This window comes from Eretmochelys imbricata, chromosome 4, assembly GCF_965152235.1.
Source record: "Eretmochelys imbricata isolate rEreImb1 chromosome 4, rEreImb1.hap1, whole genome shotgun sequence".
Taxonomy (NCBI): Eukaryota; Metazoa; Chordata; order Testudines; family Cheloniidae; genus Eretmochelys; species Eretmochelys imbricata.
The window spans coordinates 39,531,853-39,557,999 of NC_135575.1; the positions used below are offsets into that span (position 1 = coordinate 39,531,853).

The 26,147-nt window shown below is 41.0% G+C and overlaps 1 protein-coding gene across 4 annotated transcripts in view; it reads right to left on the reverse strand.

The window, feature by feature from the left end:
* Window positions 1–10,737: 10,737 nt before the first annotated feature.
* Window positions 10,738–26,147, reverse strand: part of LOC144263986 (bifunctional heparan sulfate N-deacetylase/N-sulfotransferase 4-like) — a 246,851-nt gene continuing 231,441 nt past the window's right edge. For 2 of the 4 annotated variants that reach the window (XM_077815165.1, XM_077815164.1), the window contains 2 exons: window positions 17,020–17,122; window positions 10,738–11,163 (listed from right to left, as the gene is read on the reverse strand). In XM_077815165.1, the coding sequence (XP_077671291.1) occupies window positions 11,026–11,163; window positions 17,020–17,122 (241 nt within the window). In that variant the 3' untranslated portion in view covers window positions 10,738–11,025. Of the gene's footprint in view, window positions 11,164–15,679; window positions 16,179–17,019; window positions 17,123–26,147 lie in introns of all 4 variants that reach the window. The other 2 variants (XR_013345912.1, XM_077815166.1) reach the window with 2 other exon arrangements.

Consider the following 26,147-nt stretch of genomic DNA (forward strand, 5'->3'; position numbering starts at 1 on the left):
AAATATTGTTCCTAATGTTTCTATGCCTCAGTTTTCCCATGTATAAAATACGCAACATAACTCTACACAAATGTGAATGTACTTGATATCTGCAGTTAAACAATGGGAAGCCTTTTTAGGGTATGTCTGCACAGCATTTTGGATCAAGCGGGGTGAGCCTCCCAGTTTGGGTGAACAGACTTGGCCAGCAGGGCTTGTGTTAACACTCTAAGAATAGCTATACAAAATATGCTTTCAAGTTGTGGCTCAGGATCTGAAGCCTCGGGAGAGGGGGAAATGGAGCTAGTCACATTTGACAGACCTTTCTTCCCATCCCCATTAATGACATGTGCCCTGGGAGGTAGAAGGAAGAAATGTTCTCTGAATTCCTCTCATTGTTGCCGGCCCTTGCATGGGTCATAGTCTGAAGTGGTTGAGAAAAACTCCTTGCACAAGTGCAAGAAACAGGGACAATCTGTCACCATATAAAAAGCATATTAGCACTGTAAGGAGCTCTCTCCAGTGAAAGAAGGTTACACACGCATTTTACAGTTCTAATGACACAGACTACCTCTATGAATAATTAAATCACCTTCTGCAGAAACCGTATGCCAAATGCACAGCTTATGTAAATCTACTGAGGTCAAAAGGAGTACCATCATGGAAAAATTTGGCTCCTGGTGCGTAAAAGCAAATTCCATCCTTTCTAGCCTATTTGAAAGTTCCTATCTTACACGTGGCCAATATGGATTACAACACAATTGCTTACACTCTAGTTGTCGAGCTACCACATTTCACAATGAAATGGCATTAAGTGTAGATGACCTTGGTAAAACCATCTCATTTGGATCCATTCTAAATTAATTGTTTGCTGTGTTTTTTTTTCCCTTGCTGCGATTCTCAAGTACTATCTAGAGTCTATAGGTTTAAGCTGAAATTATGGTCATAATAAATGAACAAGTAAAGATTTTGTTACCTGACTCGATTTTGCTCCCTGACTCCAAAATTCACTGATTATTGTCTTTGGCATTGTCATCCATTTCAGCTAGTCTAGGAAAACCATGGGTGGTAATTAGTATAAAATCACTGACAAAATTATACAATTCAAGTGTGGTTTTTTAAAATATTTTTTGTATCATTTAGTTGTGCTAAAGTTCCTTTATACCTAGAGTTCTTCAATTAGCATTTTAATTAAAATAATATGTCAGTCATCCAATTAACATGTATTTTCCTATTGGTCTGATGACAGAAAATGCTGCAAGCAAATCATGTAAGTGGGAAAAGTGAATTATTTTTTTATGCTGTATATTCTCAAAGTTTTATCTGTACCTATTACTTTCAAAATCATGTACTATTAGGGATTGTATCATTAGTTGCGAAATTATTAGCTGCTAATTATTAGCTGTGGTAGTTAGTTTTTAATTCTCGTTAACTGAGTAGATGTTTTGAGGCCTAGAGCCTGCAGTGCTGACAAAGCTGATGGGAGACTTTATCTCTGAGTCACCTTTATGTGACAGGTTTCAGCTTTATGTGAGTAGCCTGTGATTTTCTGTTTCTTTTTTAAGAGCAGAATTCAGTTGTTTGTATCCTGGCTCACCCAGATCAGCCCTAGGAAACACCCACAGTAATACCCACAGTTACTAAAGTGGTGATTTAGGATTGTTAAATCTATTCAAGTGTGGTTGAAAGATTTTTACATTGTAGCTCTCCCTTCTGATCCGCATTTCCTCCATCCCCCAAACCCACAGTTCAGCTTCCTGTAAATATTTTCCTCCACCCCAGCTATATCTGCAGCTCTGCACTGTCAATACCAGCCAAGAGAGTTTACAGTTGTTTCCTCCAAAGTGTGTCTGCTTCTTAAAGTGGCCTGAGAATTATGCAGTCTGTAATATCAGTTCTGGATGTTGAAAAGAAAGCTGTATACCCATAATGACTCCAGCTATCCTGCAAATGATTAGAAAATGAAACATCTCTGCAATTAGCTTTGGGTTACCGTCAGCTCTGCTTGTTTTAGAAGCTGACTAGATACTAGAGCATAGAGTGATGGTGGAACTCATCTAGGCAATTCTAAAGATTAGGGATGGATTCATAAAAGTAAGAGCAAAGCAGACTGGAGAAAACAGTTGTTTCATCTTGAATGATAAACCCACAGTAAATGCAGGCTGTCAGAATGCTAAAAAATTCTATAGCCATTACTTCTATTGTCCTTTTCTTATCTCTAATTCTTGAGCCATTACACATTGTGGCCAATTATCTCCCAACAGCAACCCCTGTAATGAAATGCCCTAGTGAAATTCTGCCTGTCCAGTTTCATTTTCAGCAGGCAGTCTAGCTCATTTTAGAAACCCTGGACCCCCAGGATGCTCAGTACTAAAACACCATAAAAAACATTTAGCAATATAAAATATTAAAAGCAGCAATCACTTTCCTGTCTCAATGTTATTACAATAATCCCTTTCATAATGGGAGATTATCTATCTTGACTGCCATTAAATTCTCTTTATTGAGGGCTCATAATTCATACTGTCATCAATTTTCTCCCAGTATTGCTTGTAATAATACTAGTTTGAACCCTGCATCAGATATTTTGTAGCACTTTACCAACAATTATTAATTAAGCCTCTCAGAATCCCAGTTTGCTGCCCTCCTACTGTGAGATGATTGGCCTAGATATTTTATATGTGCCCAAACCATCTACTTGAAGCACAGCTGTGTCATGGTCTATCAGTTTGCATTAGAACTGGCAATTGTGGGGACTAACTGTTGCTTAAGAATCTCCCGAGGTATATTGTATCTTCCATTTGTGTTGATACCATATGAAAACCCTCCTGCCATTGGGCCCATCACATTTCATTATGTGTTTTAGTTGGAAAAATGCAATAGGGTTTGGAATGACTAAGAGGAGATTCTTGCAAGTAATGTGGCATATTATTAGCTCAGTCATAAATATGGTCCTTATTAATAACAATATGCTGAAGAAAACATCTATTGCAACGTGATCCACATTGTTTGTTTGCTCCATCTGGTCTGAGCAGATGTACATAAGCAAACCTGAGCATCTGCGTGTTTTAGGCTATTGAAAAGTGTGGATGGACTTTTGTTATCTAGAAACGCCTAACGGCGGTACCTTCGCTAGTCCCTTTTATTAAATAGAAAAGACAGTGCTACCTACCATGCTTGTCTTCTACTGGTGAATCAATGAAGCAATAAAAGAATATTTGACTGCAAAGATGAATAAGCAAAAAAAGGCACATGGGAGAGGCAGTTAAAATTAAATGGAAGTAATCATGTACAAATGAATAATTTTAAATCAGCTCTATACTTATACTTTCTAATTGATGGTGCTACAATAGAAAACCTATCATGGGTAGCAAGCCAGAAGATTGATGTGCCAAGGGTGACACATGTCTGAATGCAGTTTTACTAGAAATAATAGAATTTTAGAAGAGAACTGTCTTCATTACGTAACAGTTAAATAAAGTCCAGAATTCGCCTTCTTAAAAGAAAATATGCTGTTTGTTCCTAATATTCCAATATTATACAGGTACCTGATAAACACAAGTCTGTGTGGGAAGTTTCTAATTTAATACTCAGAATTTTGTCAATGATTCGTATTATGGGAGAAATAGAAATGCCCAATAAATAATGGCCCTTTGTCAAATGCTTTATTTTCTTTTACCTTGACCCTAATTCTAAAGGGTAATATTTCTGAAGAAGGACTGCAATCAATTTTTCATTTGAAGAAGAACAATGAAATGGTTCATATGAAGTTGTATAGTGTAGGACTGATGCATCATGGAAATTCATCTTTGTGGTGTGTCACTAAAATGAGGACCTTGTCTCAGTGGGCTTCACATCTTTGATTAGCAGTAATGTGTTTGAAGGATTAGCAAAAATTTTATCAAAAAATGTTCATTTACTGAACCCCATGATTTAGAAAACAATTTTGATGGAAAAAATGCAATACATTTTTTTGATAAAAATGATAAAAAATCTAAAAATGTGGACTATTTAGTGAAAAGCAGAAAATAGATTTCATTTTGAACCTTGTGAAATAGAAATAACTTTGAAATTTAAATTTTTTATTCAATAACTTTTCTGTTTTTTAACCATTTAAACCGTATCTACACATGCATTTAGCAAAACGAGTTATACATCTGATTAGCCAGCTGTGGCACACTTTCCCAAATCCACAACTGCAGGACATGGAGTATGCATATGCATGTTTTGCTTACTGAACTCTGGCCCCCAGTTCTAAGACAATTTGGCTTTTGTGTCAGTTTGCATGGTGGTTAAAGCTGATGGTCTGGCAGTCCCTCTCACCAATTTATTCCCAGCCATCTCACTTATTATCTGTATCATCTTGGGCAATTAACGTAGCCACCTGGCGCCTCCATTTTGTCACCTGTATAATGGGCATATTTATAGTTGCCTCCCTTGAAGGGATGTTGTGAGGCTTAAATAAGGCAATTTTGAACTTGTGGAAATGCAGCAACCCTACTGAATAAATCTGTAACTGCTGAACAGATTATTTCTGTGTTTATGTGACTTAAAATGCTTTTTTGATTTCTATACTAAAGCTTCCATATCAGTGCAAAGCATTATTACTCAATATTATATATTCATATACATCCCAAACAGGGTTTTGGCTGTTTGTACCTCAGTTGGCCTCCACCAACAAAGAAGGTTGTTCCCTCAAATGGGTGCTTCGGGAAACTGAAATCTGTGTGCCACAAAGTTGCCTCTTTTCTGTGTACTTAACACAAACAAAAAACAATACTGTGGGGCACTTGCAATTTGACCTGACCTGGAAAAGACTGAGAGGAACTTCAAACTATTCCCCCTCTCCTCCTGAGTCAGATCTTCTAATGCCGAGAGAGAGAGAGCAAGAGAGACTCATCTTTCTGACTGGGCAGCTAACCTTTATAAAATGAGTTCCAGTGTGATGCTAATTATCGGGAGTGAGATCCACAAAACAACAAAGGGACCTAAGTCCCTGTGTGCAGCACCACACAATTCCTCTTGGAAACAACTGTGATACTGGCAACTGTGATACTGGCAGACCCAGTGCCAGCTCATGGCAACTGAACACTGACAGTACATAGCTGAAATCAGTCTGACTTACCTGAGTGTAAGTATTGTTAAAATAAATAGTAGAATTATAAGAATATGTTTGGTGTTTAGACTTTATTGAATGCTTGTGAATTGCTGCATGCATTAATCTCACTTCAATATCTGTATCTGATATTGTAAGGTAATATCTGAGTAGTTGTATTGTGAGCTTCTGTGACTTTGTAAATCATGAGACAGGAGAGATATGAACTAGTGAGAAGTGTCGCTCTCCAACAAAAGGTGCTTTGTCCTGCCCAACAGGAAAGATCCATCAATACCAGATGGAATATTGTGGGATGTTAAAGAGGACAAAAAGTGTTGGTTGTTCTGCCCTCCCCCTTCCTTTGAAGATGAGTCATGCAAGTGGATTCCTCCTGTCAGCTGAGTTTTTGCAGATCAGAGCACAAGGGAGGAGGGGAATTAAAAACCCCTAACAAGATGAAACTGTATATCTATTCTGCTTGGACTCTGAGGGCAAGGTTTATAGCCATAAGCAAGAGAAGCTTAGCATGGGTTAGCCCTAAAGGTCATATAGAGCTTGCTTATTATAGAAGCTTCTATTTTTGAAACTTAAGATTGTAACTCATTTGTGCATAGATGTTTACCCACTTTAACTTTGTAAATAACTCTCTAATTTCCTTTTCTGATTTAATAAATCTTTATATAATTATTATAGGATTGACTACAAGCTTTGTTGTTGGTGTAAAAACTAACATGCAATCGACCTGGGGTAAGTAACTGGTCCTTTGGAACTGGGAGTAACCTGAATATTGCTGTAATTCTTGGTGTAAGAGACCATCTATCACAAAGGTATGCTCATCTGGGTGGCAAGATAGATTGGAATACCCAAGGTCTGAGACTCCATGTTTAGGCAGTTATAGTACCTGAGGAGTTTACATTGATAATTGGTTGGTGAAATCTAAGTATAGAACTCACAGCCATTTTAGGGGTAGTGATCTACTTCCTAACAGTCTGCTCTGGGGTTTCTACTCATCCTCTTGTTCCACTGCAGGCAGCTTTATAGACACCACTAGACTATACTCATTCTCTCTCTCTCTTTGACCTAATGACTATTTGAGTTTTTATCCACAATGAAGCAGTCATTTGGGGATGGGGGTGGGCACAGAGAGAGTGAGAGAGATACTATGACTCTGTAGTCCAGTGATTTGGGGCACCCACCTGGGTGAGAGATCCCAGATCCAGTTCCCCTGCTCCAATCACTCCATTATTTATCCACAGTGGATCAGCTTCACCAGGAGAGATTGAGAAAACCTCACATCAGCCGATCGCACAGCTCAGTGGCTAGGACACTTTGCTTTTGACCCTTCTGCTGGGGGAGGGGGGAACTGAACCTGCGTCTCCCACATCCCATCATCATCACCACCTGCACCACTTCCTCCTCCTCCTGCTGCTGTTTTAGGTATCTGCCTCATTCCACTCAACTCATTCCCTCAAAGAGCAGCTTCATCACCTAAGCTGTCTGACTCCCAGTGGTGGGTTCCCCTTTGTGGATCACAAACAAAAATAGCTGCCTAACTCGGCGAGAGGGGTGGGGTTTCACACATCCCCCTCTTGTAGGCATCTCCCTTTGGCTAGTTTAGGCAGCTTTGCCCCTAGCCTGATAGCTTTTGTACCTCTCTCGCCCCATTTTGGCGCCTCGCTCTGCTCATTCAGGAGCCTAGGCGTCTAACTCAGGGTTGGCTGGGTGCAGAGTTGTTACTGTGGCTTTCTAGGCACCTTCATTTTAGGCATAGTGACAATCAGCATTGCAATGCCTAAATCCTTTGATTCCACCGCAGGAGCTCACCCATTTTTGCTTGTCCTAGCTGCTTCAGACTGACTCCCTATATCTCTAATGCTGGCACTGTTTTCATCTCGAGTTATAGGATCATTTCTTTTAAGCAGATGTAAGGGAATTCAGTCTCTGGGCTAAATATCTATCCTCCTCCGAGCAGCTGACAAAATCTAGCTTATTTGAAAGAGTTGAAGTTCACTGAAATAGTAAAAACCTACTTCCTTCTTAAGACCACAGTTTATATTTGAACTCTCTGGTCCCCAAATTTAAAGATGGCAGTCAGCAATCTAACTCCTTATCTTCCAGCATAACTTGATCACCTCATTGCAATGATTTCTGCATCTGAACAGGTAACATAGGGAAGAGATAATAACTGGACCTTGAGACGCTAACAATATTAAAGGAAAACTTCAGTGTTCCCACCTCACACTGCTTGCTTCTGTCAGAACAAAACCAGTGGGTCTGATTCTTCTCTCACATAAAAAAAAATCAGAAGTAAGTCTATTGAAGTCAGTGGCGTTAGAGGAGAATAAGGGACATTATACAGTGAATCTTATGTTAAGAAATCACTCAAGGGTTCATGAAAACTGATTACATAACAGTGGTGATCTTCTAAAAATGATAAAAAAGAATTGTATTCAAGGCATTTTGCTGTGATCTCTAAAGACAAGAGCGTGCCTAATAGGGATGATTTCCTGGGACAGTTTTACTGTGTGCTCTAGACACTACAATTACAGGGCACGTCCCCTGAGTATTAGAGATGATCTTGAATAATGAGGTTAGGATCCGGATGCTGATCCTGATTGTTCCCAAGTTTGCTTGTCTATATGGTGAGTTTGAGATGAAAGCTCTAGTTTACACCAGTCTCTAGTAACTATGGGCTAGCTGAAGGATGATTTTGCTTTTATAAATAAAGTTCTTTATGCCATTTTAAAAGCTGAAAGTTGGATAACTATTTTGTCTTTGCTTACTTGGTGTTATTCGCAGGAATATGTGCTGTAACTACAATGTCATTAGATAGAATTTATTTTTTGCAAGTTTATTTTCTTCTTCATGTGAACACCTAATTCTTATTGACATTAATGGGAGTTATGCATCTATGGAGAGGATACAGATTAGGTTCAGATGATTCTTTGGCATATGTAAATAAAGTAAAACCAAAAATATAAAGCAAAAAAACAAACAAACAGGTTTAGCATATTTAAACACCTGACCCATAGCTAGAGATAAGATAAGAACTCATCGTCTCATATATTTAGTTCTCTCTCTTACAGTTCACATTGAGTGAGGGAAGTTAAATTACCCATCAAGGACTGTGATCAACAGAAACATTCTACAGGATAGATTTCAGAGTAACAGCCAGGTTAGTCTGTATTCGCAAAAAGAAAAGGAGTACTTGTGGCACCTTAGAGACTAACCAATTTATTTGAGCATAAGCTTTCGTGAGCTACAGCTCACTTCATCAATGTAGCTCGCGAAAGCTTATGCTCAAATAAATTGGTTAGTCTCTAAGGTGCCACAAGTACTCCTTTTCATTCTACAGGATAGTAAAGTGTAGTCTATAGTGAGAGAAGTAGAGAGTAAAAAGTCAATTGAGTGGGAATGTAATTATCTGCTGAAGTATATAGTCTTTTCCAAGCCTCAAACCATTTTATGGAATTACGTGCTAAACACATGAAAGAAGCACTTAGCTGCATGCCAGTGGTGGATGAAGTTAGCTCAGGATTGGAAGGCACCTCTGATAAAATGGTGGAGTTCTCTTAATCTTCAGATTGCTAACTGAGGGGAAGAACAGCCTCAGACATCATTTCACTTCTTGTGAGGAAAACACATGTTACAGGAACTCAGCTTTTTCAAGTATTAGATTGCCATTTCAAAGGAGCAGGGGACTATTTGGGACTATTAGCCCACATTTGATTAGACCTAGCTGTGTCGAGACCAGTGGGCTGAATAATTAACAGGTGAACGAAACAAACAAGTTTCTATATGAACTATTCTCGAGCAAGATACCCTTCCCACTTGACAGTTGCATGTGGCTGAACTGTTAAGGAACAAATGACATTCCTGGGGAAATCTTTTAATTATTGATTAAAAGAAATGTAGGTATAAACTACCCACAGAATCCATCTGTAATTTCTCCTGCACCAGTGTGACAGGAATTTGGGTATTTACATAATTGAAAATCCAAACTTCCTATAATCTACTAGTGGGGATGTCAGAAAGTCTTTTTCTCATAAATGAATGGCTTGAGAACTCTAATGTTACAACATTTGTAGGTTTGAGTGTGCCTGGTTAGGGACAGTCTGACTCCAGAAACTAAAAGTGAAACTGTGAACCTAGCTGAGTTTAAATAAAAATGGCAAGTCCTACTAATACTCACAACCCTCTTCTTGCCTCAGACAGAGGCTAATGTGAACCTGGGGGAGACTCAGATTCAGGCCAAACCTAAAACTAGGTCTGTTGTCAGGTTTCAGCCACAATTCTCACACAGCTTTACTGTGTGTACAAGTGAGTGAGTATGGGGGAGGAAGAGGCATGACTGATGATAGGCAATATTTTTGAAAGCCTCCTAAGACCCACATTTACAAAGGTATTTAGGCATTTCAAGATGCAGATAGGTGCTTTTGGCAGTCCCACTGGACACCTAACCAAGCACATTCAAGTATCATTGAGTTTCAATGGAATTTAGGCTCCTAAGGGCCTAAATCACTTTTGAAAATGGGACAAAGACTCCTGTGTCATTTAAGGCTAGATCCACAAAAGGGCTTGGGTCTTGCAGTGCCTAACAATGAGGTACCCTTCCACCTAGTGAAATCCTCAGCCTGAGTTAGGCTCCCTGGGTCCCCATGAAATGCCTGGCAAGAGTTAGGCAGCTAAGTAATGGATCTTCAGAAGCCTATAAGCTGAGCAGGAAGCCAACTAAGCCAACCAGGAATGAAATGCAGAGGAACAAGACAGGGCAGATTCAAAGGTACTTAGGTTTATAAATCCTACTGATCTGTGCTGTAGGCACCTATTTCTGCTTGAGATTCTCAGCTGTAAACAGTCTCTTGAAGTTATCTAAGCCACGTTAGTCCTCTCTTGTGGAAAAAGAACAAGAGAGAGACCAACAGCCCAGTGGTTAGGCCACTCACCTGAAGGCCCAGATTTAAATCCCTGCTCTGCCTGATTTGACACAGCACTCGAACCCACATCTTCCTTTTCCAGGGAAGTGGCCTAACCACTAGTCCATTGGGTAATCTGAGGTAAGGCACTCTCAGATTGGACTTGTCCAATTTTATAGAGAGAGAGAGACTGTAGGTTGGAAATTACAGCATTCACCTGAGACACCGGAGAGTTCTGTCCAAGTCACTGCACCAATGAATATTCAATAATGAGGGCCTGATTATCTGAGCAACTGAGTAGCCATGTTTCAGAGTAACAGCCGCTTTTCTTTTTGAGTAGCCATGGTTCTCACTGAATTCAGGTAGAACCATGCATGCCTAATTCTTTTGAAAGTCATTTCCACCATGTATAAAATTTACCACCATATGTACATAGGCAGCCAGATGCCAAAATTATTGTTCTCTGCCCAAAGGCTGGGGGACAACGAGTGAGGCAGATGATTCGGTCTACAAGAAGCTGAAAATCCCAAAGCATCAGAGTCTGCAGTGTAGAGGATGGGTGGAGGCACAGTATGGATGCAGAAGGGAAGAGTAGCTGAGCCAGTGCACAACTTGAAATATAAGTCAGAGGTCAAACAAATAGCAGTATTTTGGTTTAGCTATGACAGCTGTAGAAGGTATAAGGAAAAAATAAGTGCTCACATCTGATGTACCAGCAGAGGTGTTTATTCTGTAGAAGTGAGAAGAACAAAGAAGGTGTATACACAATTACTTAAAACAATTTCAGCAAATACAGATTTTCTCCCCCCCCCAACCAAAAATACTTTGTGATCAAAATTTATTTTGCTTTTTCCCAAACCTCAAGTATATACCAGAGTTAGACTGGATGTGCTGTTGTCAGATAGAAATAGAAACAAAAAAAACGCTGTAGGCAAGGCCATTAACTTTTTGCCCGTGTCTCAGATCTTTGACTAGGACTTTTTAAAAAAAATATTTCCAAATGATGCTGATTATGTTTTTATAAAAAGTATCCAGTCACTGGAACACTGAACACTTAAGAATCTCCTTTGTTTGCAAATCCTTATTTTCTGCGAGCTTTTCCAGATATGATAGTGATGGGGGATCCAATCTGTAGATAGGTCCACACCTTAGCAGTCGCATTAAAAGGATACTCTGGAAGAAAAGAGAATATTAAAAAAAGGTAAGAATTGTTTCATTTACAGGGAAAATTTGTCTTCTGAGAATATATGTCTTTAACATAATGTTGGAGGGCCTATTGGCCTTTGGTTTATATTGCAGTACATGTGATAAGAAGGATTGATTTTAAAGGTAGGTTTTATTATGTGATACTTGTGAGGATGGACATATTCTGAAAGTTGTGAAGTCCTCAGTGAAGATGAGCACACAGTGGTTGCAAAGAGACTATGCTACCATCTTCATGTTGGAAGGGGTTTATCCAGAAAAGGACTAACTCACATTAGCAGGATGGTGTGGAGGAGATTTACTGATGCTATCTGTGCCGGTTCTGTGGCTCTTCAATGGAATGGTCTGTCAATTCAGCACTTTTCATAAGAATTATTCACTCAGAAATGAGTACAAATACGAACAAAACATGGATGCAGGGATATAATTTGATACTACAAAGCATTCTTTATTTCTGTCTTCAAATCATGTCCCTACAGCCTCATAACATCCAAAATCAGCGCTCTCATTGTTTTTACGATACAAACTTGTCCGTCCCCCAGAGTTTATAATTCAGCCATTTTAATTTGTTCTGGGGAAAGTTGGCAAACTGATTCCATATCTTGGAGGGAATTTGTTTGATTGGGGTGTAGGGGGGAGCTAAAAGCAGTTAAGCTGGAAATTTTATTTTAGACTTTGAGAGGTCAATGCATAATTTGAAAGTTTAGAGATGCTTTTCTGATTGCCTCTAGCTAAATGACAACTGCTCTGATAATCTGATATGCTATCATAGATTCTGGCATGTGTTGATCCATGCTGGATTCTACCTTTTAAAGGCAGAGATACTAGAGCAGGCATGGAAGGATACAGACGCAGTAAGGGGAAGGATGTAAAGGAGTATAATCCTACAAAAAGATCTACCTGGACAAACTCCATGTACAATTAATTTCAGCGAGACTCTGCACAGATGCAGGAGTCGGCCTGGCCAGGTATGTAATTCATAAAACAGAAAGTCAGTCCACGATTTCCCCCCATCCCCCCAAACTCCAGCTCTCCTTGTTATTAACAACGTGTTTGGCTTGCTCTTTATTCTTTATTCTTCTTCTATTCTATATTTATTTAACTGGTTTTTCAGATGCCCCCTCAGTTACAGTCAGTGATGTCAAAAGCATAATTTCATGATTTGCTTAAAGGGGAAAAAAAAAGTCAAGATTATTTACAGCCAGTGTACAAAGACCTTTCTACAATAAAGGTGTTCTGGACAAAGGCTGTGCTGAGGGATCATGTTCCAGGCAGAAGAAATTAGACCCTAACATGCTGCTGTTTTTATATTCAAATTGTATGCTACACCTAACAAAACCACATCAAGTCTCAGTTTATCTATGAGAACATGGAATATCTTGGTAGCATGACACTTAGCCAAACATAAATAACAAGGAGGTACAAAAAACAGAAGTGATATGAAACCCTCCTCTGGAGTGTATACTAAAGACATAATTGGATGTCAGAAAAAGGAGATTTTAAAAGATACTTTAGTATTTTTCTTACATGAAAAGCTGGTTTCCACCCCTTCCAAAAGGAAGTGCAACAGATTAAGACATCTGCTGTATTCCTTTAAAAGCTCCCAAAACAACATTTGGTGTTTCCTGAGCTTTTCATTTCAAAATTATCTTTTAATTACCGATGAAGTGCTGCAGATGCAATTTGGCACTTATGTTCTTTCAGATTATGGGTTGGCCGGATAGTCTTTGGAATTACTCCGGTTCCCCACTGCAACCTTTCAATGGTTTGTCCAAAAAACTTTCACCACGCCAGTTTTCTTCAACATCGTTAACCCTAAATATTCAGCTAAAAGAATGAGGAGTACTTGTGGCACCTTAGAGACTAAGAAATTTATTTGGGCATAAGCTTTCATGGGCTAAAAACCACTTCATCAGATGCATGCAGTTGAAAATACTGTAGGAAGATATATACAGAGAAGATGAAAAAATGGGGGGTGCCATACCAACTATAACAAGACTAATCAATTAAGGTGGGCTATTATCAGCAGGAGGAAAAAAAGTTTATAGTGATAATCAGGATGGCCCATTTCAAACAGTTGACAAGAAGTGGGAGTAACAGTAGGGGAAAAATTAGCATAGGGAAATAGTTTTTAGTTTGTGTAATGACCCATTCATTCCCTGTCTTTATTCAAGCCTAATTTAATGGTGTCCAGTTTGCAAATTAATTCCAGTTCTGCAATTTCTCATTGGAGTCTATTTTTGAAGCTTTTCTGTTGCAAAATTGCCACCTTTAAGTTTGTTACTTAAGTGACCAGAGCAGTTGAAGTGTTCTCTGACTGGTTTTTGAACATTATAATTCTTGATGTCTGATTTGTGTCCATTTATTCTTTTGCGTAGAGACTGTCCGGTTTGGCCAATGTATGTGGCAGAGGGGCATTGCCGACACAGGATGGCATAGATCACATTGGTAGATGTGCAGGTGAATGAGCCCCTGATGGTGTGGCTGATGTGATTAGGTCCTATGATGGTGTCCCTTGAACAGATATGTGGACAGAGTTGGCAACAGGCTTTGTTGCAAGGATAGGTTCCTGGGTTAGTGTTTTTATTGCATCGTGTGTGGTTGCTGGTGAGTATTTGCTTCAGGTCAGGTGAGAGTGAGGGATTGTCCTTCAGGATAGGTTGTAGATCCTTGATGATGTGCTGGAGAGGTTTTAGTTGGGAGCTGGAGGTGCCGTTCTGTTACTTTCTTTGTTGGGCCTATCCTGTAATAGGTGACTTCTGGGTACTCTTCTGGCTCTGTCAATCTGTTTCTTCACTTCAGCAGGTGGGTATTGAAGTTTTAAGAATGCTTGATCGAGATCTTGTAGGTGTTTGTCTCTGTCTGAGGGATTGGAGCAAATGCGATTGTATCTTAGAGCTTGGCTATAGACAAGGGATCGTGTGGTGTGATTATCACTAAAAAAGTTTTTTTTTTTCTCCTGCTGATAATAGCCCACCTTAATTAATTAGTCTTGTTAGAGTTGGTATGGCAACCCCCATTTTTTCATGTTCTCTGTGTGTGTATATATCTATATATATTGTATTTTCCACTGCCTGCATCTGATGAAGTGGGTTTTAGCCCACGAAAGCTTATGCCCAAATACATTTCTTAGTCTCTAAGGTGCCACAAGTACTCCTCGTTCTTTTTGCTGATACAGACTAACATTCAAAACCTAAATATGAAACCTAAATATTCAAAAATCAGGAGTCAGAACCCTCCAAAAATCATGAGTTTGGCTCAAAAGTATTTTTTCCAGATTGTGTTGCTTGTGGTGGTAGGGGGCAGGGCTCAAAAAGCCTGAGCCCCGGCTTGAGAAAGCCCTGGCTGGATGATTTAATTGGGGTTGGTCCTTGTTTGAGCAGGGGGTTGGACTAGATGACCTCCTGAGGTCTCTCCCAACCCTAATCTTCTATGATTCTAAAAGTCTCACTTCCAGTTTATATCTTTTGTTCCTAAAAGCCTATGCTTCAGGGTTCTTGCTGGCCATTAGCAGGAGTCAAAAGGGGATTTTTCCCTCCCCCAATATTTTCTGGGAGGTTTTTTATCTCCTTCCTCTGGAGCATCAGGGATGGCCATGGCTGGAGATGGGCCATTGGACAGGGAGGGCCAGGGCTCTGAGGTGGCACTGAGCATTTTTCTCTCTTGTTTTTGTTTATATGCTTGGAATCTAACTAATTGCCATCTGTGGCATCTGGAAGGAATTTCCTTCAAATCAGATTGGAAGTGACCCTGGATGTTTTCACCTTCCTCTGCAGCATGTGGGTGTGGGTCACTTGACAGGTTTACATGGGTATATTTTAATTATTTCTTTACCATTGCAGGGGCCCCAACTACCATTGCACCTTGGTCCCTTCTATTATCTGCCTGTGACAAATAACAATCTCGTCTCCTGTGAGCTGTAATACTTTGGTATAATTTCAGTGTTTGAGGTTAGAGTGTGGATGGTGGGTAGTGTTGGTGGCCAATGCTATACAGGAGGTCAGACTAGATGGTGGTCCCTTGTGGCCTTAAACTCTATTACTCAAAAAGCATGGTTGATCCCTCCACAACTCTCACTCCAGCCTGACTGCGCTATCTCCTCCATCTCATACACACATCTTCTGCTTCTGGGCTCCTCATATGGAAGCTGGAGGCAGGAACAGTGCCCAGGGGGTCAGGAAGGGGGAGGGGGAGAAGAGGGACATGGGCAATGGGCAGGAATATGAGGCACATCCAGTGTCCTAAGTGGACAAGGACTGTATCCAAGGAGGAGGGAAGAAAACTGGACAGGGACAGTGTGGCTACTCGGAGCCCACCAATACATATCAACAGTTTGGGCTGTCTAGACTGTTGTTGACCCAGCTGGTTCATGGTTATCACATGTTTTGATTGACAACTTTGTTTCCTTTTGTTTGCTCCAAAAAAACCCACCTTGAAGGATCAGGCCAAAAGAAAAAAATACAGAAAACTATTAAATTCAACCAACCTCACAATCCACCGAGAGATGTTTCTGTTCTTTGCTTGTGTCCTGACAGGCTGTAATTTGTCATATATGATGAAGACTATCAATCATACATACAGTTTCTGGAACTTTCTGGTAAACAGAGGGACTAGACTATGCATGAGTCCCAGGCTGGATAAAGAATAATGCCACATAGCTCCATATTGTGTCCCAGAAGCTGACAAAGGAGTTGATGCTAATAGCTGTCAGCGCGTGCATATATAAACAGTTTTATATTTGTATTTAATTTTGAGACAGTTATTCATGAGGTCGTGTACTGACAATCACAAGTGAGTCGGGGAAGCGAGGGGTTTTATGGTGCCAGTAACTGTCATTAGAGACTTTGGTCCTCTGAACATCAGTGCTATCTCACTTTCTGAAGCTCCTGTCTCAGCCAGTATGGCAGGGGTTGTCCCAATCTGTGCAGTAGTTTAGACAGTTCCACATTGTGATCTCTGTAGTAGCTTGAAAGAAAAGCTCTAGACTGAGGGAAGAGGGGAAAAGGAACAAAGATAATTTACATTAAAAATTGGCACCCCTGTGGGGAACAATCTTGCTGAAAAAGCAAAGAGACAAACCAGGTAAAATTCTTAAAGGAACAGTGTCCACATTTTTATGGCCCACAATTTCAGTTCTCTTAGTATCATTGTGACAGGAAAATTTCCTGGACAAACCTTAAGTTAAACCTTATTAAACTGAATTCAATATCTTTTGGATCCATTGTATTAAAATGCATTTGTTTAGGTTCTTGTGGGATTGTATGCAACTTTTCTAGGAGACTGACTAATGTAAATGTATGGAGAAAAACCCTTTGTTTATTGGTTACCTGCTTCTTGAAACTCCAGATGAAAGACCCCATAATTGTATAAAAGATGGATCAAACTCTTCAAGTGTGTGCCAGTTCTGAGCTCAGGCTGTTATGTGACCGTAGAAGAGATGCCTTTGTGGGGTTTGAAGGACTAACCACCTGCCACAGGCAATGCTGGAGTTGGGATGATCACCAGTAAGCTTATTAGCACGAGTGAAGAGAAAGCAAGCAGGTCAGCTTTCACTGTCTGAGTTTGCTGGGAGAATTCTCATCTGTGCAGCCTGGAAATGTCCCAGTCAGCAGGGACATGCGTCACCACACAAAGAAGCAATGACTGGGAAGCTAAAAGCCTGAGTATGAATGCATTTGTTGGATAAATACAGGTGTGGTTATCCTGAACTGTAGGTTTTTTTTTAAAAAAAAAAACATTAAAAAAATGAACCATCCTTTATTCCTGAGCCCCAAGCATGATGCTGCATGAGTTTTTCACAAACTCAGATCTCTAGAAAAGTGGTACCTCTTGATCCATTGGTGGGTATTTTCGGCCTTTGCTTTTTCCCAGGCATTTGGTCTTCCCTCCTTCCAGCAGCTGACACCAAAAGCCTTTCTGAGGGTCAAACCTAAAAGGGATAATATCTTATGAAAGGTTTAATTATGGAAGAACCTTCAGCCACTAAATAGTCAGTTAGCCAGCTATGTGATATCTCGGATGTTTTACTTCTTCCAAGTAGGGAGAGAACTGATATTACAGTGTCTTAGATGGCCACTGTATGCTCAAGAACAATTTATGCAGTGAAATACATGTTTGAGAACATTATCAATTGCTTGAAGATATCCATTTCTCCAAAGAGTCTACAGAGCCCCATGTGTGATGTTTTTGGGGTATCTGTACAATGTATGAATTCTACTTACTAGATAGTCTCAGATACCGGCTGTCCCAAAGCATATCCACCATTGCAGAAAGAACGTAGAGCAAATATACAACAGACTAAGGACAACAGGGAGTACTTAACTTTAACTACTGTGCTTTGATGGGACAATAGATATGCTAAGTGAGTTTCCATGAGCTGTTTGAAAGACACTTCCTTCTCTTGTCTGAAGGGGTCAGGAAATAGAGAGTGGCAATTCCCTAAGCAGGACAAAGACAGAGGTGACAAAGAAGGCATTTAAAGTGAACTCAGAGGGAATGTCTGATGGATACACAAGAAGTTTGGGCAGGAGAGGGTAAGGAGATTCATAGATTAATAGATATTTAAGGTCAGAAGGGACCATTATGATCATCTAGTCTGACCTCCTGCACAATGCAGGCCACAGAATCTCACCCACCCACTCCTGCAATAAACCTCTCACCTATGTCTGAGCTATTGAAGTCCTCAAATCATGGTTTAAAGACTTCAAGGTGCAGAGAATCCTCCAGCAAGTGACCCATGCCCCATGCTGCAGAGGAAGGCAAAAAACCCCAGGGCCTCTTCCAATCTGCCCTGGAGGAAAATTCCTTTCTGACCCCAAATATGGCGATCAGCTGAACCCTGAGCATGTGGGCAAGAATCACCAGCCAGATACCCAAGAAAGAATTCTCTGTAGTAACTCAGATCCCACCCCATCTAACATCCCATCACAGGCCAGAGTCAGTAGGTACACTGGGAGAAAAGGCTCCATGTTTTAAAAAAAAAAAAAAAAAAAAAAAAAAAGCAAGCCATGCACCACAATGAACTTGCTGGATAGTCCCAAGTAACCTTGATCCCAGCCCAAAGAATGTGCTGGAGTATTGAGGAAATGGAAGCACAGAAATACATGCAGGATTTATGATTTTTATATAGATATGTATTTCTTAAGTTATTAAACAAAGACCAATGCTGTGTTTTGAATCCTGTGAAAAGACTGTGTGTTATGTGGTATACCTTATCATACCTGCGCTGAGAGTTAAATTGTAACCCAGCACCTCACACCTTCAGGAGGTTCTGAGATAAGGCATGTTTAAGCTACAGGGGAGCCAGAAAAGTCTGGTGTCCGAGTGCTGGGCAGTGAGCTACATTGTCTAAACTCTCAGGAAGGCGTGTTAGACAGGGAATCCGCATCCTGAGAGTGTGCCAGGGATCTCAAGCCAATGGCAGAGAGTGACTGGACTGTTATACTCAGGAAGCTTAAAATACACGGGATCCAGAATCGATTCCCTTCACAGAAGTCTTGTGAATGGTCAAGAAGAGGCACTTGACTGGACTTGTGATATCACACACTTTTCCAGGTCAGAACTTGGTCCACTGGAAGTGCCAGAGATTTGAAAAAAGACGTATGGACCATGTTGACTTAAGTGGAAGCTAGATCCGGTCTCCTCTATGTGCATGCACACATCTGCCAGTAGTACTTTTTTAACAACATATTTCTTAGTTGTGTATTTTTGAGGCAACTAAAGCAGTGTTTAGATCCTCTGGAAGAAGTGATTGGTTTGCCATTAATGTATCACTCCACCTGGAGGGCTGGTTGCCTCATGTAATTGGTTCTAGATGTCACTTTCATTCCAAGACAGGCATCAGCATAAACACTGTCTCTAAACAATCTTTGCAGAAATTTGAAGTCTGATCATCATGTGTTTAAAATCAAAGATATAGGAATGTTAGATTACGGCATTAACACACTAAGGAAACAAGCAAAATATAGGGTTAAGTTTTGAATTTATTGCTATGGGACTTGGCAGCATGCATAAAACATTGAACAGGTTTACGTTTTTGCTGTTCAGCAGCTGTTTAAGAAGGATGAAGTCTAATTGGCTGAAATGTAAAGTTAATTAGTTTCAGAATGTTTTGTTGCCCTGGGCCTATTCCTTAAACACCAACGCACCTGCAATTTGCTACTGCACATATGTGAATTCATTTCAGGAGAGGGGGACGGGGAGGGGGATCTTTTTTACCCCCTGCCCAGCCTGTTATCCCAGGGCTAATCCTTCTAGCCTAAATTTTCACGGTAATTATATCAATTAAAATTAAACCAGTCATTGATTAAATGGATATATTGATGGAAGATTCATTTCTATTTTGGACTTTTCAATCTGCTCATTGCATAGTGAAGTACTTTGGCTGGCTTGCACTAATTTCCCAAGAGAAGAAGTAATATAGTGTGCTGTGCTAAAGGAAAACTGTAGTACTATGCCCTAAACATTTCTGTCTCAGTATGAGTATATTCAACATTATGGGAAAGTCCAAAATTATAGAATGAAAAAGCCAAGCAATTCAGTTAAGCACCCCATTTTGTTCACGTTCTTGGGACTGTATAAAGTTGTACATTTTGTGCAAAGTATGTTATGTGATACTGTATTTGGGTGCAATGGAAATACTTAAGGATACAGTGTTAGTCTTAGCTGTAACTCAATTTTTCAAAAGAGAGCTAATGAGACCTCATATTTTGTAATTCCCCCTGCCCAGCACCTATCCTCCTTCCCTACCTTATCTAAGGAACTTATATAGCCTCTGTTACTATAGTAACTGAGAGCCTCACAATGTTTAATGTATTTATCCTCACAGCACTCCTGTGAGGTAGGGCAGTGCTATTATCCTTATTTTACAGATGAGGAATGGCAGCAGAGAAAGACCACGTGATTTTCCCAAGGTCACACAGGAAGTCTGTAGCAGAGCAGAGAATTGGACTGGGTATCCTGAGTTCAGGCAAGCACCCTAACTGCTTCTCCTCCACAAAAAAGCCTTCAAGGTTTGCTCCATCATGGAAAGAGCTACTTGCCCTTCACTTAGCAACCCCCAGGGATTCACAGGAGGTTAGAGGCATCTTTGCTGCTGCCCTGGCTCTGGTGTTCACGTGTCTCCCAGCTCCATGATAGCTTATGGTATGTTTACACAACAGCTGGGGGCCAGCTTCACAGCCGAAGTAGACAGATGTGTTAGCTCTGCACAAGCCAGCACACTAAAAATACTGTGACTGCAGCAGTGTGGGCTAGTTACCCGAGTACAATCCCACCCAACCCCCTGGCTTGGTAATCTGGCCACAGGAACATGGGTGGCAGCTCAAGATGACCACCTGAATACATACCCAGGGAGTTGGTGGGATTGTACGTGGGTAGACCGCCCATGCCACTGCAGACACTCCGATATTTTTAGCATACTAACATGAGCAGAGTAGCATGTGTCTTTGAAGCACTTGGAGGAGAGGAAAGTGATCAGGAACAGTTAACATGGATTCACCAATGGCAAGTCATGCCTGACCTGATTGCCTTCTACGATGAGATAACTGGCTCTGATATGGGGAAAGCGGTAGACGAGATATATCTTGATTTTAGTAAAGCTTGTGATACAGTCTCCCACAGTATTCTTGCAGCAAGTTAAAAAAGTACAGATTGGATGAATGGACTATAAGGTGGATGGAAAGCTGACTATATTGTTGGGCTCAACGGGTAGTGATCAATGGCTCAATGTCTAGTTGGCAGCCGGTATCAAGCGGAGTGCCCCAGGAGTCAGTCCTGGGGCTGGTTTTATTCAACATCTTTAATAATGATCTGGATGATGGGATAGATGTGGTGTTTAGATGTTGCTTGTAATTATTAGAATTGGGAGCACTGGCTGTTGGGAGTCTGAAAGGACAGGAAACAGGAAGGAGGGGGGAGGAATTGAGACGCTGGGAGAAAGCTACAGGGGGTGCAGCAGCAGCTTGGTAAAGAGGTTTCCACTTTGAAAATAAAGTCCTGTTGAAGCTTGTTAGTACCTTGCCTGGTTGATACAACATTTTGGCGACGAGGATGGATCTTCTGTCTCTGAACCCACCAGCACCCTTTCTGCAAAGCCTAGGTGAGCCTCCAATTGCTTTTACTACCTGGATCCATACGTTTCAGACTTATCTACTTGCAATCAGTGCTACAGAGATTTCTGAAGTAAGAAAGCATGCTCTGCTTATCCACTGCCTTGGAGCAGAAGGGCAGCATATATTTTACACTTTTCCTCTTGCAGATGATAAATATGAGATTGCACTCACTGCATTAAAGAATTTTTTTGTGCCAAGAGTGAATGTAGTAGCTAATCACTACAGATTTTGCCAGTGTGAGCAGAAACCAGGGGAAACTCTAATGCAGTATATTGCTTCTCTGAGGAGTCTGATTGTAATTTGTGACTTTTCAAATATGGCAGATGAGATGATTAGGGACCAGCTCATTGAGAAAACAACCAGGCTTCATGTAAGGGAACGCTTACTTCTAGAACCACAACATACACTAGAGAAACAATAACCATTGCTACTCAGATTGAGTCAGCTACAGCTGAAGCCAAAATAATGAGCATAGATACAGGAGGCACAGTCCAGGCATTGACTCCTTTGCAGAAAAGTTCACTACCACTGCAGACACACAATTGCAAGAGGAAAACTAATGAAAAACCACCAAATCAGCAAATTCAAAATACAGTAAAAACATATTTTTGCTTTGGATCCCCACAACACCTTGCAAGCTATACAGGATGTCCGGCAAAAGTAGCTCAGTGCAATCATTGCAAAAGAGTGGACATTTTGCTAAAGTATGTCACAGTAGCCAGTTCAATCAACAGGTGCACGCAGTTACAATACCAGATGTTACTGTGCTGAGCGTGGACAAAACCACTTCTGCACATATTCCAGAACAGATAAAGTGCACTGTAAACGTTTCTGCCATACCCTCAGGAAACCACACTATTCAGCTAATGTTGGACACTGCCTCAGCAGTATCTATACTACCTGATTCCATCTATCTGCATTACTTTAAAGATGTGCCTCTTACTGAACCCAAATTTCACTTGGTGTGCTATTTGAAAAAACATATTCCAGTACATGGTTGCCTGCCAGTAATAGTTACTTTTGGTGACTGCTGTGTAACTGCAGAGTTCTACATTGTCCACAAAGGCACTCCTATCCTGGGCAGAGATTTATTGGCTGCTTTAAATCTCAGGGTAGTTTATGGACAAATTGATCTTCCTCAGCAAAGCACTCTTGCGGTACACACACCAGTTTCAGCTGGGACCCAACACCAGGTTGAGGAGAAACTAGGCTGTGCTTATGGGTTTCTGCATAAAGTTAAAATGTAGAATAATGTGATGCCTGTATGATAGAAGTTACGGCGCTTACCATTTTCAGTCAGGGAAGCTGTTTCAGAGGAACTTAGAAAATTTGTTCAAAAGGACATTATTGAAGAGATCGACTCCTCGGAATGGGTTTCACCTATAGTAGTGATGCAGAAGAAGGGTGGAGGCATTCGCCTTTGTGTGGACTTAAGGGAGCCAAATAAAGCTATTGTGATGGACAGCCATCCTCTTCCTCACACAGAAGTATTTGCAGAACTCCATGGAGCAAAGATGTTTTCTACTCTTGATTTGCAGAGAGCATACCACCAGGTTATGTTGCATAAAGAGAGCAGAGACCTCACAGCATTTATTAAACATGAAGAAGTATTTTGTTTTAAATGTGTTCCATATGATCTCACATCTGCCCCAAGTGCCTTTCAAAAAAGGATGTAATTGATTCTGAAGAATCAACATGGAGTTCAGTGCTATCTGGATGATATTATCGTGTTTGGAAATACTTCAGAGGAGCATGACAATAACCTGCAGTCTGTACTAAACTGCATCAGCACAACAGGCCTCCAGTTCAATAGGTCCAAATGCAAATTTAGACAAACTGAACTCTCCTTTCTGGGGTATACAATTTCACAGGCTGGACTAAAACCTGATCCAGATCATATCCTGGCAATTTCAAACACTCCTCTTAAAATCATAGAGAAAAAGGGACCTTTCACATATCGACTTTCTGATGGGTGGGTATGGAATGCTTCTTATCTTGCACCTGCCTATATGCACCAAGAGGAGATTATGCCAACACCCAGTCTGCATTGGATAACTTCACCGTAGTACCTACACAACAAGACATTGCACTGGAACCGGGGCTTGAGAGACACTGTCAGACCCAGACGACCACCTGTCTGGACTAGAGACTATGTTATGTAGTATCTACAGTGTTTCAGTGTAATATTTCTGCCAACAGTATAGTGTCTTGTTTCATATTTGTTCCTGTGGTTAGAACAATAATGTTTATTTTAATTGGGAGAGTTTCTTAAGAGAGGAGGGAACGTGGTGTTTAGATGTTCCTTGTAATTATTAGAATTGGGAGCACTGGCTGTTGGGAGTCTGAAAGAACAGGAAACAGGAAGGAGCGGGGAGGAGTTGAGAGGCTGGGAGAAAGCTACAGGGGGTGCAGCAGCAGCTTGGTAAAGAGGTTTCCACTTTGAAAATAAAGTCTTGTAGAAGCTTGTTAGTACCTTGCCTGGTTGATAAAACAATAGATTACACTCTCAGCAGGTTCGTGGATGACACTAAACTGGGGGGAGAGGTAGATATGCTGGAGGATAGGAATAGGGTATAGAGTGACCTAGACAAATTGGAGGATTGGGCCAAAAGAAATCTGATGAGGTTCAACAAGGACAAGTGCAGAGTGGGGTCATGTTCATCTCACCAACCTTATCTACTCCGACAGGGCCACTATGTCTTCATTCCCTCCTCCCATAAAGAATGGGTATGAGGGAAGATGGACAACCTTTTCCAGTGTGGGGGAGAGGGTGATCCAGGCATAGAGAGGGTTTCTCCTGTCAGCAGAGCTAATTGTAACAGAGGACTCACATTTTGGCTTAATATCCCATTCCTCCATTCTCCAAAATAGTCTCTCTCTCTGTCTCTCTCTCTCTCTCGCTGAAGCACTGTCTGACAGGAGACTTGGAAGCAACAGTTCTTGCATCATGTCTGCTCCAGTCAGGAGAGTGCTGTATAAGAATCTAGACAGATCAGATTAGATCTGTATTAGCTCTGTACCTGGCTTTCCCCTCTGTGAAAAGCAGCAGTTTAGTGCTGCCTGGCCATTTTTCTCTCCAACCTCTCTAGCCCCTCTGTTCTCTGAGTGGGAAACACAGCTACTGAGCCTCTCTGTTAACCATGTGAACACACAATCCCCACTTCTCTCTGCCTCAATGGTGAGGAGAGGGAAGAAAAATCCACAAAGGAACCACCAGTTCAAAATGCTGCAGAGCATGTGTTGTTTGTGGAAACAATGTGTTTAATGCCCTCTCCTACCAGCCAGTCAGGGCAAGGCAGGGACATCCTGTAGCCAAGAGGATGCAGCTAGAAAACTGGATAGGGATGTATCTTTAAAATAAAAAAGTGTGTGTGTGTGTGTGTGTGGGGGGAAACGGGGGACTTGGTGAGTGAGGCTGTATTAATTTTTGAACCTCTGAGGGGTACTTGCACATGCAAATAGATATTTGCTGAGGCAAATTAGGTAACTACACATCTAATGTAATATTTGCCAGCAAATCCAGTAACTGCATTCAGACAGGTATCTGGATGTGCAATTTACCAGATTTACATGGCAGACTCCTCCTTGCTCCCACAAACACTGATCTTACCTTTTGTAATGAAGTGGAAATTTTCTGTAGTATTTTTACGAATCTTATGGGTGCCTCAGTTTCCCCTACAGTTTGTATGGCTAGCTGGGGTGGGGGAAAAGGACTCCACTCTCAGGGAAGGCTGGGAGACATACATATGAATGTCTGAGCCTGAATGGGTCATTAAAAAAGGAACTGGTGGAGGTTGACTCCCAATCAATGGAAAATCATGGAAGACAATGGAAAACACAATCACCAGGACATTGCTACCTAGTAACCAATGGCCAAGAGGGTTATGGATTTTCCCACCTCTCAGCAGGAAAGCTGAGAAAAGACCCCAGCTAGAGAACAAAGGACTCGGAAGGTGTGAAGTGGGAGGATAAGAGTTGGCTGCTGGAGGGAGTTGGGGTTCTCACCTGGGACTGACCAAGAAGGTCAGACAGAGACAGAGAAAGCTTGAACAATGGGGTTCATTACAGTTTGGCTGGGCTCTGGGCTAACCAAAATGGACTTACTTTATGCTTTAGCCTTTCTTTCTCTAAGCTAACTTAAGGTCTTCCTATGCAGTGTTCCAGTTGGCTAATAAACCCTACTGTTTTGACACTGTTTGAGTATCACTACGAATACTTGGTGAGGTGCATTAATCCCCAAAGAGTGTACAAATCTCTACCAGGTTTTCCCACCCAGGTTTCCCCGTATTGTTGCTCTTACATAAAGTTCTGTGGAAGGTATACCTTAGTGTACACACAAACATACACACACCCCTCTGATCTTTTCACAGAGATGCCCTCTGAGTCTCACATCAAAAGTGCACGTGTCACCTAGACTCCTCAGAGCCAGAGGAGACTGGCAGCTCCACAGTTTCCATGCAAAGTTGGACTTGCTGATCAGAGCTCACGGTGTGAAGCAGAAGTGCTGAAGGCCCAGAGGTTCAATCTAAGGACGTGGTGAGGCCTAACCTATGAAGGGAGAGACAGACCCCTTCAGGATCTGGCACACTGAAGGGGTTCCTCCTAGAGACTGTTTCAAAGCTGGAAATGTAGCACCGATCCTGTGGATTGTGACATCTTTCTTTAGCATTTTTTTACTTGAGGATCACAGAGCATATGTACAGACAGGAATTAACTCTTACAACATTAGTTTAATTTTAGTTTTTACAAATGCATCAGAATAATAAAAGGATAAACCCCAGTCTGGTTTAGTAGTGTATGTGAAGGATGATAGGTTAGGATTTAATTCTGCACTCACTTAGT